This window comes from Ostrinia nubilalis, chromosome 6 (genome assembly GCF_963855985.1).
Source record: "Ostrinia nubilalis chromosome 6, ilOstNubi1.1, whole genome shotgun sequence".
Lineage (NCBI taxonomy): Eukaryota > Metazoa > Arthropoda > Insecta > Lepidoptera > Crambidae > Ostrinia > Ostrinia nubilalis.
The window spans coordinates 5,567,830-5,584,733 of record NC_087093.1 but is presented as its reverse complement, the minus strand read 5'-3'; the positions used below and the strand labels follow the sequence as shown (position 1 = coordinate 5,584,733).

Sequence of the window (16,904 nt, the reverse complement as noted above, 5' to 3'; positions counted from 1 at the left end):
CGCATAATAATGTCACATTCATTATCAACTTTTTTATAACATCAATCTGCGAGCGGGCCGCGTTGCTCTATTGTGTGTATTGTGATCCGTGATCCGGGTCCGATATGGAAATGATGCGCTATTAACGGATAATGCGACATTGTTTACACTTGAGGACGAGCCGATTAGTTTTTCTGAGCACGATCGGGACACCAGGATCATGGAGCGGGTATATAAGCGAACGCGGCAGGAGAGGCTGGCACTCGCTTCGCAGCTGACGAAGAATTGACTCCTGTTGCAGTGCAGCATCAGTGATTTGACGCAACATGTACAAACTGGTGAGTTTGATACTGTCTCTTATTTAATTGGTTTATTAATAAAAATTCGCAAAAATTGTTTTTTTAAGTGTTTTACTTAACTGTCTTCATGACTTATAGGCTTACCTAAATTATTTAGGTTCTTCATGTTTCTGAGCGCAACTGTCCTCACAACGTTGTTTTTTTAGTTTTGGTCTATTTATTAGCGTAAATAATTCCGGTTGTGATGAAAGAATTACCCAACTCGTGACGACTGACAAATTATATCCCATTCAAAAAGTTCACATTTTAATAAGTAATACCAGTACTTATTATTATTCTGTGGTAATACCTACTTATGCAAAAAACATTTCTCTCCTTATTTTTACCATCACAAAGACGGTGGAACATCCAAGGATTCATGATAGAAGAGCATTACAAATCGCATAATCATAATAAACATATTGAAAGAAGTCTAGCTTATAGGTACGTAGGCTTAGACTTAAATGGAAGGATTTTCTGTTTTTCGGATCTTTTGTGTTTCATAAGTTTTCCAAAGTTTTCTCAGGAATGAAAATGTACTTAAATGTAAGTCTTTTTGCCCACAGATGATATTCCTGGCGCTCGCGGCGGTGCTGCTGGCACCGGCCCTGGCGAAGCCCCAGGTGATCCTGGACTACGGGTACTACGCTCCATCGTACTACGCCGCCCCCCTAACGTACTCCTACCCCTACGCCTACGCATACTCCTACCCCTTCTACTACAAGTAACACCCGAGTGTCAACTATTTTGTGAATGCGGATAACTTTATCTACCTAATCGTAGCTACGACGGAATGCATATTTTTTGTGACCAAATGTGTAACTTAATTATTATTTAGTTATTTAATTTTTAGCGTTAAGAGTCGCATCTCAAACTAATTTAGATTAGTTAGGCAGTTCGATTTTTTCAAGTTATTTATAATTTTCAAATTAATTATTATTGTTTATCATAAACTTACAGTGGGAATGTGATCATCATTTTGTGTTGTCTTCACCTCGGTTGTGATTGTTTATTGTTCTTCATAAGTACTCGCGTATAATGAATACTTAAAAAGATCTGTGTACTTATATCTTGAAAAAAAAAAGTATTTTGTATCCCCAACGATTTTCTTTAAAAGTTCAAATACATATTGAACAATACAACATAATTATCTTAGACCTATCTACCGCCTCTGTTAATTATGTAATGTTTACTTCTCTGTAAATAAATAATATTAATCGTTTAACTTTCTATTATTTTACCTGAATTTTGTAGTGAAAGATGCAGTATCTTACTTGTTTAGGTAGCTAATTCGTGAACTTTGGCTATTTTAACATCTCAATTAAAATTTCTAAAAGTTAGACATACACAATACACAAAATCAATACATGATCTAATTAAAATGTTAATATTCTTCTTCCTTGACCCAGTAAGTAGTTAGATAAGCAAAGACATTAATTTAAACAAACATACGAGGGTAGTGTCATAATGTTATTTTATGTAGATACCCACTATTACCCACCCCCTTTTTGATAGGAAAAAAAGGGGATTAAAAATGTTAAATTGCATTTAAAGTAACTGCTAGGTATTAAGGCTGAGTTGCACCACCTGACTTTAACCGAAACTATAACAATAATCGGGGTATTTTGTATGGAGTTTGACAGATTTTTGACGTTTGTTATAGTCAAAATAAGATGGTGCAACCCAGCCTAAGTAGGTAGTTTCGTAAATAGGTTACTTTAGTCATATTTGGTTTGGTCTTGTAGGCAGTAGAATTAATATTGGCTACTTGAATATTAAACTTGCGTTAACTGACATCTATTCTAATTAAATCTAGTGTGTCATGGCGAGGGCATGTTCCTATAGATCATTGTGGCCTAGTATACACCTTTATAGGTCCATGGTGGCCTAGCATGTGATATGACATAGACGTGACATAACCCACATGGTATTCGCGAGGTCTCACGCGTTTTCCCCCTAATTTGTATGCCGGTGTGAATCCTTTTGGACAGGACAATGCAAGTACTTGTGGGAACATTCATAACATTGATCGACATTCAAGTTTGACCTGATAATAATTCAAACAATTGGAAGTTTCCGTCAGTCTATTAATAAAAACGTTAGTTGGCATTTTGAGCACGAAGGCAGTTTATACAATCTAAAACGCAAGACTTTTTTTTTATTTAACATGAGCTTTTTTGGTGTTATTAAGTCAGGATTAGAAAATCACAAATTGTAGGTAGGCGTGGGTCCTATATGGCGGATGTCTACTTACATTATCTAGCTTAGGTATTCCTTCTTTGAGCTTTTTTAAACAATATAGTATTTTTAACCGACTTAAAAAAAAGGAGGAGGTTCTATGTTCGACTGTACGAATGCGACTGCAGCTGATTGATTGCACTGGCACGGGTTGCACAAGGCAATCGGCAAAAGAGTTTCTTACATCGTTTAGAATTATTAATTTTTTGGCATTAGTGGGAAAATGAAGAATATTCATCAAAGAAAAATACAGATATCTTTAAGTATATTGTACAGTCACGGAATGAAAAGGTTCGTCAGTTTTCAAATTGATTCCTTCAACGAATCGCGAGCACATATTACCTTTTGAAACTATGTTACAGAATAATCTCGAGTTAGAGAAAATAATCTTTAACTGTTCGTCAGTAAAGTTCAAAATTATTCAGATCAAAGTTGTTTGACGATTTATCTTGTCAAGAAGATGATTATGATTGATAAACTAAAACATTCTTGTTGGTTCAACCTGCATTAAGGTGACGAACCTTTTCATTCTGCGACTGTACTAGGACTTTTATTAGAGCTTGTTATTATTAAGTACATTAATCATTTAATATACATACTTCTATTGCAACGGTTTCCAATTCAATTTTGAATTTGCTTTAATGATCTCATAACTTCGCAATTTGTTTGAGGGTAGTTATTTAATCATTGTGCAGCAGATAAGCAAGTGATCCACATTTATTTGCTTAGTAAACTATGTTTACATTATATTTGTCATGGATGATATTTGGAATGATACAAAGACCTACAATTTACTTCATTGCATAACTTTCACCTCAAATGCTTTAATACCTAGTATTTTACAGTAGCTACGTACGAGCTAATGATAAATAAGGGGCACTACAGATTAAGCGGGTCGGCCAGTGCGGGTATAAGTAGGTACTTATTTATTGAAAATGTATCCCTATGTAATGTAGTACAGCTAAGCCCTGATTTTCCCATCGTCGGATAACTCATAAATCTGTGTGCCTACCATGAGTTTACGTTAGGTGTGCTCGCTAGCGACTGCGTAAAGAAATGACATTTAAATGTATGACATATTGTGCAGCGCCCCTAGCGGCTACTTTCAAGAAATAAAATCTTCATAGAATTTTTTGACGTATTCGCTAGCGAGCTCACCTAACGTAAACTCATGCATGGTAGGCACACTGAAGAAAAAATTTGGCACATTGACAGTTTCAGTATGGAAAATATGCCAATATGACAAGTTCTTCAGTTAAAAGTTATCCGACGATGTTAAAATCAGCCCTAGTCGAGTAAGAGCGTTCTTTTCGATTTTGTTTTTTGGTTGTGCTGAGGCTAGACGACTCGCTTGTTTGTGTAGCGCCCCTTAAGACTTGTATAGTGATTAAAAGGAAAAAAACATGTTTGATTAGTTTGTTTTAAATTAAGCCCTCGAAATACTCGACTGACATGTTAAAATTAATTTTACTACGAGTTACAACATTTAAAATGAAACAATACAAAAGCAAATATATAATCTTGTGCTTAAAAGTACGCCACATACGTAAGTTATATAGGTATACTTAATTTGATACAGATAAAGTATAATACGTTAGAATAAGTGATGGATTAACTAGTCGTTAATGATTGTTAGTATCTTAATTTAATAAAAGCCAATCCTTTAATTCCTTTCCATTCCTTCATGTACCTACAAATTAAATGTCGCATTTTAAAATAAATTTGAATGATGCAACGTAACAATATCCAAATACCTACTAATTATAAAGTAGAAAGCTACAACTAGAAACCTACATTTATTTCTAAACATTTATAGATACATACAATCTTTTACGATAAATTAATTTAATATTATCCTTAGAGATTATGTGATGACTTTGTAATATTGTACTTATTTATTACGTATATTGATTTACAACTTGACATAGTATTAGAAAATCGTATGATAAAATATCCCCCTAACCTTGTTTTGTGATAGAAATCAAACTTCATGAACCGTAGAAGATATTACACCGTTAAACAAATTGATTTGAATGCATTCAAAATAAACAATGTTAATTTTGCTTGTTCTATCGAAAATATTGTCATAAGGTGTAATAAAAGTCCAATAATGTCCTAATAGCGCGTCACACAATAAATACACCATGAAGAAAGCACTCGCGATTTCAACCGTCCCATCACTTTCACCATCACTATATTGCGCCTATAAATAATTATCGAACGTGTTATTTTGTGTCATCCAACGAACCGGCATATTGGAGTAAGTTGAGAAAAGCATTTTGTTTCACAGATCCATTATTACTTGGTTAATTGTTTCAAATTTAAGATCAGACCATTCTTCTGTTTATTGTCCTCCATCTTATCAAAAATATCAGGCCACAAACTTATTCTTAAATAATTTATTTCATTTTGATTAATTGTCGAGTATCCATTTTCTAAAATTATTACGGAATATTCCTTATCGGCTTATTTCGACGCACTGTGTTGTCTAACCAGAGTTATTAAATGCATGGTTCAGCTGCAACCATATCCAGATACGTAGGGCACAGCAATATGCAGCATTATAGCCTTCATGGCTTATTTAGCTGTAACAATGTAACATTGTGTTGTGGCTTGAAACAAATCGCTTTCAACGTTCTTCTCCTGTCATCATCATATTATCAAGTCCAATGGCTCGCTAGTCGCTGCCGTTGGCTCTTTGTCGTCAAGTGAGAGTATGGCTCGCTTCCTAGGTGTACCATCACTCAGGCGACCTCCAGGTCTGACTCCGAGTCGTCGGTATAGTGCCTGGGCGTGGGCGGCGCCGGCGCATGCTCCGCGGGCGAGTGCGCGGGAGACAGGGCGCTTCGGACCAGCAGAGGCGCCCTCCCGCACACTCGCTCCTCTTGGAGTTTCCGTAGCCGCTCTTGTTCTTCCCGCTTCTGCTTCCTCCATTTCGCTCGCCGGTTTTTAAACCATACCTGGGGATGAAAATGTTATATGAGTAGGTATACCTATAGTTTTTTCTAATTGAAAAATTTACCCATTGCACATTCTGACATGGATGTCGCAAAATCTATAATGAAATCGAGAGTCGAGTATTTCACTTTATAGTTTGCCTACTTGTAATGAGTTTATTATTGCTTTATTATTTTCCAATACAGAACAAGTAGTCGTATTATTCAATTGTTCAGAAGCCAACCGTCTGTCAGCAAAAAAGAATGCCCGATCAATTGTCATGGTCTAAATGTTGTTATACAGCGAACAAGCAACTTAAGTTATTGCTATCTCCGGCAACATCGGTGTGAAATCGCACCTCAAAAGATGTAACATAGATGCATCAGTTAAGCTGTAAACGAACGATTAATGCCGCATAATAGTGCCCGCTCGGACAATGCTATCGACCCATTTTCCAAGCGACCTAGCTACCGGATCAATACGCGATACAAAAAACACTTTGTGTGCGTTGGAGTAACCATTGATGTTTCTGGGTAGGCCGGGGCTTCCACTCGAGTGGCCGCGCACAAGTGCCGCTGCGGGTGGTCGCAGATACGCACACCTAAGACGTCCCAACAAGGAAATAAGGACCACTCTTCCACATGATCCACGGCCTCACGCCTGACGGCCAATTGACAGTGGACAACGCCGAACATCAAAATACAAACAGCCCCACATCTTATTCCATTCAGAAACTCGCCACGCTTAGTTTCATATTTGTGCGAACAAGATTGCATTTTAATATTAATATTCCGCATTACAAGTAGCACAATAACTTATTCATATACCGCGATGCAGAGCGCTCCCGGGAAACTTTACAAATACCTACATTCGAATTTATTAAACCTTGTAGGTTTTTATGTGCCTTTGTTATTTTAGGTTGGCGGATTTAGACTTCTTTTTCTCTTTTGATTTGGATATTCCTTGAAGTCAAGAGATATTACGTTTTTAATCTCGGGCACCGAATTTATCGCATTATTAAAATAAGACGTAGTAGGTATCCACCCCCAACCAATTTATTCAGGACGAATTTATGTAATAAAAAGGCCGAGCCGCCCACTTACAAAAATCATTGTCACTTCCATCCGGGCCGTAGTATTAAAGCGAGCTTTAAAATTAATTCGTAAGCGATACGGCTATTGTAGGAGTTAATTGCATTACAAGAGTCGGGCGGGCCACAAAAGCGCCAGGGTAAATCCGCGAAACAGTAAAAAACTTATGTTCCGATCGATAAAAAAAAAACTGTTGTAGTTCTGGTAAATTAAACTTCTGAATAACGATTCATACAAGTTTCCACATAAGGCGCCATGATCCATATTGATTAAATACTTCAAGTTATTTCGATAATCAAGAAAACACGCACTAAACGTCATTACCATCACAGTAAAAATACTGACCTTTGCCGTTGTCTTTTAATTTTTTTTACTTTACCTATACACAGACCAGATTTTGATTATAAATTTAAAATGTACATATTTACCGTGACAAAATAACAAAATTATATTGAAATCGTATTAGCCAATAAAATGGAATCATGAATTGAAATATTGTCACGAGAAATCGTCATAGCCATCGCGGCAGCATCAAAGGTTCTTTAATGTGGCCGCGACGCGACTTATCCCCGCTTGTGTCCGCGCGTCCCACTCTTCAATTCGTTGCTCGTAACAGATCAGAATGCACGTAAAATTTACGCAGCTCCGAGACTTTTTAAACTCCGAAAACGAGAGACACTCGCAGTTTGTCATCGGCTCGCGTCATTCCCATTTTGTGCGATTTGGTAAGTTTTATATATCGATATTTTTCCAATAATTAGCACTTTGTAGCATGTGATTACAATAAAAAAATGGCGATATTGAGGTGTCCCAATATTGGTGACAATTATTTTTATATAATTTTAAAATCGTTTTCGTCATTACCATTAACATCATTACCATATCATTTAGGCTTATGGTGATGACACTTTGTATATGGTAATGATGACTATGAATGGTTTCCTAAAAGAACAATGGGACAAAACGTCCCCAGAACTGTAGCACTTTAATACCTACCTTATAATATGATAGTACATGATAATACTATAATTTTATTATAAAATGACAGCTCAAGTGTGACATGCATGTCTCAGAAAAAAGTTATATCTAAAATAAGAATCCATAAGCAACCCTGAAAAAATACATACAAAATCACTTTTGACCGACTTCAATGGGTATCACGACAGCTTGACCCCGGGACAATTCGACTCCTGTGACAACTCGACCCCTGCGACAACTCAAACCCTGCGACAACTTGATTTTTTTCAACACTCAACACTTTTGACTTACTTCAAATGGTTTCACGACTGCTGGACCATACGACAGCTGAACCCTACGACCACTCGAACCCTCCGACAACTTGACCCCTGCGACAACTCGATTAAATTACTTTTGACCTACTTCAAACGGTATCACGACTGCTTGAGCGTTAAGAAAACTCGACCTGGACACCTCGATCCTTGCGACAAGTCGATCTCTATTACAACTCGACCCCTGTGACAAGTCGGACACTGCGACACGTCAACCCCTGCGACTACTCTGAGCATTTATTCTAGATTCTGTTCAGGCATTGATTGATGGAGCTAAATGGTTTACAATAAGTATCATAGTTGTCATCGGGGTCGAACTGTCGTAGGTTCCCTACGACAGTTCGACAACTGGACCCCTGTGACAACTCGACCCCTGTTAAATTAATTTTAACCTACTTTAAACGAAGCTCGACCCTACAAAAACTTGACCCGGACAACTCGACCCCTACGACAAGTCCAAAATATTCAACTATGATACTTATTGTAAACCATTTAGCTCCATCAATCAATGCCTGAACTGTATCTACAATAAATGCTCAGAGTAGTCGCAGGGGTTGACGTGTCACAGTGTTCGACTTGTCACAGGATCACAAGTACAAGTTGTCGGAGGGTTCGAGTGGTCGTAGGGTTAAGCAGTCGTAGGGTCCAGCCACTAGCGGCGTAAGGGGGGGGCGGTCCGCCCCGGGTGCCACTCATCAGGGGGTGACAAAAGTCACGCAGATTAGTACTCACTGGCGCTAGTATAACGAGGATATGCCATGATTGGGGGGGGGGGGGGGGTGTTGCGATTAGTATCATATAGCTCATTCGAACTAACACCTTTCATTCATTCAATCGGTAACCCAAAAGAGGGGGTGCACCAGACCATTTTGGGGTGTCTTACCTCCCCACTATATGTATACCCAACTTACTTACATTAAGGACTTATGACGGGGGATGCTGTGCTGTGCTATGCCCCGGGTGCCAACCCATGCTACGCCGCCACTGTCCAGCAGTCGTGAAACCATTATTTTGAAGTAAGTTAAAAGTGTTGAGTGTTGAAAAAAATCAAGTTGTCGCAGGGTTTGAGTTGTAGCAGGGGTCGAGTTGTCACAGGGGTCGAATTGTCCCGGGGTCAAGCTGTCGTGCCCTTTGAAGTTGGTCAAAAGTGATTTTGTATGTATTTTTTCAGGGTTGCTTATGAATTTTTATTTTTGATATAACTTTTCTGAGACATGTCACACTTGAGCTGTCATATAATAAAATTATAGTATTCAATTCAATTTATTCATATAAAGATAACAATGATCCACATGGTTAGTAAATGGGTGCCTTATACAACTATGTTAGTAATTTACTTATTATAACATACCACTAATTATCCAACCCGTTCGGTAAGAAGTAGCCGAAGGAAATGTCGGATAATAGGAGAGTCGTACCTCTCCGCCACGGTCTTCAGGATACTGTTGGGGCTCGCCCGTATCCTACTGAGCAACGAGGCAGTCTTCTTGCATAGGACAGCAAAGAAGCCGTCAGTATGCGACTGAGCAAACATTTCCGAAGCACTGCAGAAGCGAGGCAAGCCCAACAGCACCCTGAAACCGTTGTTATATTGGACCCGAAGGACGCCAAGCGATTTCTGCGAGTACGTGGTCCATAGGTTTCCCGTGTATAGACTCTGACAGTATGCTTTAAACAGAGTGATCTTGATCATTACATCGGGCAAACCTGCGAGCCAACATATTACACCTTACTGCCAGCGCCCTTCGTTCCCTCTCGATATCAACATGATCTTTAAGGTCATCAATAACGTAGTGTCCGAGATATTTAAATTTAGTGACTCTGTTTAACTTTACCCCATTCAGCAAGAGGTCGGGTACCACGTTTGGACATTTACTGGCGGCCTTAAATACCATGTATTCGCTCTTCTTCACATTATACAAATAAGCCATGGCATTTAGCATACGCTTCACACACACCCACCATCTTTCTGAGAGCCCCCATTGTTGGCGCCAGCAGTACCATATCATCAGCGTAGCTTATGTTGTTGATACAAACACCATCTACCTAGCATCCGATACGCATACTGCTAAGGGCAACAATGAGGTCATTTACGTATAGGTTGAAAAGCCTGGGAGACATCAGCCCACCCTGTCTCACCCCGCACTGCAACCCATACTCCTCAGAAAAAACGTTAGCCCATCTTACGCTGTTAATCTGGTTAGCATACTAATAATGGAATATTTGTGATACTTCTGACGGGACGCCCTGCCTCCTCATCTTATCCCAAAGGATGTCATAAGACACAAGATCGAACGCCTTGGAGAGGTCGAGGAAGCATGCGTAAATGGAAGTCCCCTGATCCGTGTAGTACCTGACAGTGTGCTTAAGACTAAGGATGGCGCTCTCGGTCGACAGTCCAGGCTTAAACCCGAATTGAGCATTATGTGATTTTAAATATTTATCTAGTAGAGAGTCAAGCACACTGTCAAGGACCTTTGCCGTGATTGTAGCTAGAGAGATCGGTCGGGTATTAGCATGGTCTATCATACAAGGTAGGTATTAAAGTGCTACAGTTCTGGGGACGTTTTGTCCCATTGTTCTTTAAGCTTTGTTTTTAAATGAGAAGGTTTTTTATTAGTTTACGAAAAGACGTTTTTTTATTCATTTCTTGTATGTTGACTATTGTGTAAGTCTAAGTAAGAGTACCTAGGCATATTTTTCAATCAAAATCCTCATTGGTGTAAATATATATTTTTTCTGATTCTGAATAATATTAGGAACGTAAAAAAAAATTAACTAATGTCCGTATTGTTCCAAATTCAATAAATTCATTAAAATATTGAATACATTTATTTTTATTTCCAACCCATTCTTTAATAGGTACGTGCTTAGCTAGGAAAATAACATAGATAAAATTGGTGTTTAGCTAAACAATTATATTTAAATTTTAGTTTTTAAGTAATTTTAATTTAATGTATTACTATAAAATATATTTCGTCATCACCATTAACATAAGATCATTACCATTTTAATAAAATCATTACCATTAGGAAAACGTCATTACCATTTTGTGAAAAAATATTTGGACGCTTGTTACTTCTAAAATCACGATTGAATCTAAGGGCCTCACGCTGATCTAAAAAGCTTATTGCTTAACCTTTCAGTTTAAGCTAGTTTGCACGCATCCCTGTTAAGTTTTTCAAAAAACGTAAAATAAATCCCGCGGAATAAAATCGGCGGATCTACCCGCCATTAACTTTCGCTAAACGAATGAGGGGGTTTTCTCACTTATCGGGCTCATTTTGCGGCACTCGAGCGGCAAATATGACCGCCACCGGCAGGCAGAGGGCGGCGTCGTCTTCGATTGTTTGGCCCGCAATGAGATTAGTCTGTTCTTTTGTACGGCACATTGTGTTTGGCTTAACTCGTTTGCCGTTTTCATTGGCAATCAGGGACCGCGTTGGAAATAAAGCCCTCAGCACTATCAATGGGCGAAACTAAGATGTCGAGTGAATGAGGCAGATTCGTATCACAATAAGTAAGGCCTTATTGAATTTGGTTCGGGTTTTGCTGGGTGAGTGTTAGATGAATGTCATGAACAGAATTTTTGTAATCTGACATCATGAAAAAATTTGTAACACTGTTTCAACTAAAACACTGTTTTGTCTTAAATTAAATATTCGACACAAGACCATTTTTTCTTTTATGAACAACAACCTGGGTTAAATCTAAAAGGTTAAAATTAAAAAAGTAAGTCTACTACGAACTTAACCAATCCCTGAAACGATTTTATTAGAAACCACTGTTATGAAATATTAATTTCAATTAAAGTGCGGTAGCCTTAGAAGATCGATAGATTATAACGTATAAAAATATTTAGTAATTTCTTAGCAGTTTTTAAATCTTAAGTGTAAAATTCATCATGATCATCATCATCATCATTTCAGCCACAGAACGTCAGCCACAGAACGTCCACTACTGAACATAGGCCTCCCTCAATGGCTTCCACATCGCACGGTTGGTAGCGGCCTGCATCCAGCGTCTTCCTGCTACTTTTTTTTTATCAGGTCGTCGGTGTAAATTATTTCAATTTATTTTGCTACACCCATTTGTTTACACATTAAAAGCTGATGAAATGTCTTGAGATAAGGTTAATTGCTTCACGTATTTCTTGTTATTATTAATTAACACAAACATCCCAACATACCATTCAGTTTCAAATTAATCTACTAAACTCCGAACTGCAACAGTCCCTATGCTCCCATTGTTTTAAAAGCGGAGCGTGGAGAATGCCCAAATTCTATTGTTCGATGCACCGGATCGGCTGTGCATACGTAACCACCCTATTGAGCACACTCCATGCTTTATTGAGAGCTAAACCGTATTGTAAATTTGGCCTGGAGTTTCTTCGGTGTTTGCCCCGGGTAGCTGAATCGTTAAACAGATTAGGTAATTTTGAACTAACCCGTATTAGGCTAACTTTTGGCTTCTCGATCGACTTCCAAGAAAGGAGTTGACTGTTAAAGTGTTTGGGACTGAGGGTATTGTGTAAACTTACGCTACATTTCCATTTTTTCGGTTTGAATCAAATCGCAGCGAATAATCGAGTTTTGGAGTTAGTAGACAAGTGAATTCCGTAGTTTGATCTAAAGATGAAACACTGCAATTAAAATTTGATTCAACAAAGAAACCTAAGAAATTGATTTTCTTGTCAACATAATTAATAATTCCAATCAGAAATAGTGCATCGATTTTTATTAGGCTAAATTATTTTATTCGTCACGCTCTGTTAATGTTTCTTAAATAAATTAAAGTATCAGCATTTCAAAACAATATTGAAAAAAAAAAACCAGTCGCAGATTTTTCTAATCTTCGGTCTAGCTTAGCACTTGAAGATTAATTGAGTTGATTTGCACAAAGATATCAAATTGCAACGACTCTATTAATTGAAGTGCTGTCTGGTTGTTAATCTTAATTCAAGCGATTATAAGTGCTCGTACCTGAGTTGAGCCAAACTAATAGTAATCTATTCAATTAGTTTGTCGGCCATTTGGTGTAGTGGTTCGAAACGGAACTATTCCGGAGGTAGCGGGTTCGATTCCCGCACAGTACAAACATTTGTGTGCATAAACATATTTGTTTGTATTGGACTGGGTGTTTTCTATGTATAATAAGTATGTATTTACAAAAAAAAAGTATTTAAGTATGTTTATATCCGTTGTCTAGTACCCATAGTACAAGCTTTGCTTAGTTTGGGACTAGAAGCGCAGTGTAAAATGTCTAAGGATATTTATTTATTATTATTTATTTATAGTGTAAACAGTGTTTATCCGGCGGGGAGCGGGGGCGGGAGATAGGATGCGCGGGGCGGCGCCCGAGGCAGACGCACCACGCCTCGACGCCTCCGAGCGACTTACGCGACCATTGCAACTAAATTATTTATCGAGATGGAATTCTGAATTGGACTGTCCCTCTCTAAATATAATAGACAGAAAGAGACAACAGGGACAAGACAAGTTTAGTCTTAGTACTTGAATTATGATATTTCGTACGAGTGTGCTTTGACGATGCTAAAGCTCCGAAGCGCCTTACGTCGCAACCATTGTTGCAATAAAATTGGAGATGGAATACTGAATTGGACTGTCCCTCTCTAAATATAATAGATAAAGAGACAACAGAGACAAAACAAGTTTAATCACACTAATGCGTAGTACCTAAATTATGACATTTTGTGCGAGTGTGCTTCGACGCTGCTAAAGATCGAAAGTGCATTACGTCGCGACCATTGCGACTAAATTATTTATCGAGATGGCATTCTGAGTTTAGACAGTCCCTTTCTCTACATATTAGATGAAATGAGACAACAGGGACGAGACTAGTCTATCACACTAATGCTTAGTACCAAAATTTGCACCTCAACGCCTCCGCGAGTGCCTTACGACCATTATTTACCATTGCAACTAAATTATTGGTAAAGAAAAAAATTGGTACGAAAGGAGTATTTTGTACAAAAGTGCCTCAACGACTCCGGAACGCCTCGCTGCAGGATCAATGCAAATGCAACCAAACTATTTATCACTATGATATTCTGAGACCGAGTTTCTCTAAAAGTCAATCTTATCTTTTCATCTAAATACATAATTAAAATCAGATGGTTGCCCAAATCCTAAAATCATTGCCAAGGACTGGATATTTAAAAACTTTTGATACAAATTCATGATTATTTTGCTGTCACAATAATTAAGCAATTTTATTCAATGTAGGTGTTGGGGACGACTCGCCGAGAAGGAGGAAATCGGCGAAATAGTGGCGCGAACGAATGCGTACACCGTTGCTCGTAAACTGTAAATGTGTATGTTTTGTATGTTAATTATTGAATATTTAAGGTATTAACATGTATTTGATGGTCTCTGTAATAATATTAAATAGCTTGATATATAATTTATGGAAATAATAACCGTTTATGTAAGTTACGTAAGTAAAGATGGTAAATGATGAATAATTCTTTATAGAAGATGTAATTTACTAAGGGCTAAGTTAAATTGTAATATATAAGGAAAGACGAAACCTATGTACTACTTTTTACATGAAAATAATAAAGAGGACACATATTAATTAAGGAAAACAGATAATTAAGAATAAGAAGATAGGGAATCGCTTAGGAGTGAGCGAGATAGGCATGTGAGCGCTCACGGACGCGTCTGTCTGAGAGGGAGGGTTTGAAAGAGAGATAGCCTACATTCGGGCATGGCGATTGGTGTAGATTATGGGCGATTGCCGCGACTAAACCCTCGCTCTCAGACAAGACATAAGAAGCGCGCCTCGAGCCCAAAAAGTGAGTTCGTTCCTGAGTTAGTTCGCAGTTAGTTCGTCAGTTCGTGAATCCAGTCAGTCCAGTGCAGAGAAATCGGAATAAGTGCGAGTCGAGCTAAGCTCCTCCTAAACGCGACGCGGTTGCCCTATTCGAACGGGCAAAGTGTAATGTAGTTCTAGACTTAAGGACAGGACCTACATAGTGTTAAGTGAAGATTTGTGAATTTGTGAAGTGATTAAAGAAGCTATACAGTCCATTGCATTTTTATTTATCAAGAACTATCGATGAACGGTTGGCGGTTCGAGCTCCGCCGATCAGACCCAGTGCACGCACCGACACACCGAGCGGCTACTTCAGATCCCAACAGTGGGCGGTCGTGCACAGTTTGGTCCTTCGAGCCGGATCTACGGAACCCCTGGATCTACGGCACCCTGGAATACGGAACCCTGGGGTAGGGAACCCCGGACTACGGAACCCCAGAATACGGAACCCCAGACTACGGAACCCCGGACTACGGAACCCCGGACTACGGAACCCCTGGTCTACGGAACCCCGGACTACGGAACCCCTGGTCTACGGAACCCCAACTAAGGAACCCGAGCTACGGAACCCGGACTTTGGAAACCGGAACGTAAGGAAGCGGGTCATAGTTGGAACCCTACGGACGACAAGCACTTAGAACCCGATCATCAACTGGAACTATGGTGGTTACCCGGAGCCAAGACGGCAGGGAACCCGCGGAGGAGCAGCCGAGAACGCGACAAGCCACGCTGAGGCGAACGTTCGCGGAGCCGCCGCAATCACCTTCGACTGGACCACTACGAGAAGAGGGTCAAGAAATGGAACCCCCGAGAGGAGAGAGGCAAGAAAGAGAACCCTCACGAACAGAGGTGCCAAGAACTGTGACCATACGTGCGCCATCAGTGAGGTCAACCTCAAGTGCGACCGCCAGAATAAGAGCAGCGGAGATCGCGGCAGCGGAACGGTTGGCTGCGATTAGAAAGAAGGAACTTGAACTCGAAGCGGACCTTATAAAGAAACGTTTGGCCGCCGAGATCGAAGACATACAAGAAGAAGAGAGAGTTGCGAGCGAAACCGGCGACCACGCACACGAGCGGGTCGAAGGCTGGCTACGCGAGCAGCCGATTGCGACCGCGACAACAACGACGCGTGTTGAGGATACGGGTGTGCCACGGGGGGAGCCCCCCGATGAGGGGCGCTACTCAAGATCGCCGACGCGGACGCCTGCGCGGGAACGTCAAAGAAGCAGCGGGCGCGCTATCGAGCAATTAGCAGAAGCCATCAGAGATATGGCATATCGGCCGGGCAGACAGGAATTGCCAATATTCAGCGGAGCAGCAACGGAGTGGCTTCCGTTTAGAGCGGCAATCCGTGATTCCGGGATTTTAACGAAGGGAACACCGGCCGACAATCTAGCAAAGCTGCGGTCAAGTTTAAGGGGAGAGGCCAGAGAGGTCGTCGCGGCTCTACTTTACACTGCAGCAGATCCAGTATTGATAGTGAGAACGCTAGACCAGTACTATGGAAGGCCAGAGCACATAATAGATCGTGCGCTGGAAGAGATCAGGCATCTGCCGAAACCAGGAGCCGCAGCAATGGATCTCAACAAGTTCGCTATCAAGCTCCAGAATATCGTATCGATTATTCAAAATATCGATAACAGTGGATATTTGATGAATCCTATGTTGGCGAGGGATGTCATTGAGAAGCTCAATCCTCACACACGGACGAGGTGGTGTGACTTCGCAGCGGACAGGAAGCGGCCGGGGGAACCAGACATCGTAGCACTGTCTCGCTTTCTAATGGAAGAGGCGGACAAAGCGATGATGTACTCCTATACGCCGATGGCCTCCAGTTCCGGAACGCAAGCCTCAACTTCGAAGCCGCCAGTGAAGAAAAGTGCGCGAATATATAACGCGAGTGAAACGACCGCACGCAATGACAATAATGGACAAGTTAGTGACAATAAAAGACAAATAAAGTGCGTGTGTTGTGGTGGAGATCACGTAGTGCCAGACTGTGATCGGTTCAAAGACAAAAGTGATTCGGATAGGTGGGAACTGATAAAGAAGTGCCGATTGTGTTTCCTGTGCCTAGTGTCCGCTCATAGACGGCAAAATTGCAAAGCCCGTCCCTGTGATCGTTGTGCCAGACCTCATCACCACCTGCTACACGTGGAGCGGAGTACTACGCCGGTGCAGGAGACTGTCGTGAC

At 40.1% G+C, this 16,904-nt stretch overlaps 1 protein-coding gene across 1 annotated transcript in view; it reads right to left on the bottom strand.

Moving 5' to 3' along the window:
- Positions 1-4,252: 4,252 nt before the first annotated feature.
- LOC135072906 (homeobox protein goosecoid-2-like) overlaps positions 4,253-16,904 on the bottom strand; it is a 37,543-nt gene continuing 24,891 nt past the window's right edge. Inside the window, exon 3 of the mRNA XM_063966931.1 lies at positions 4,253-5,515. Coding sequence (XP_063823001.1) covers positions 5,300-5,515 — 216 coding nt within the window. The 3' untranslated portion in view covers positions 4,253-5,299. The remainder of the gene's footprint in view (positions 5,516-16,904) is intronic.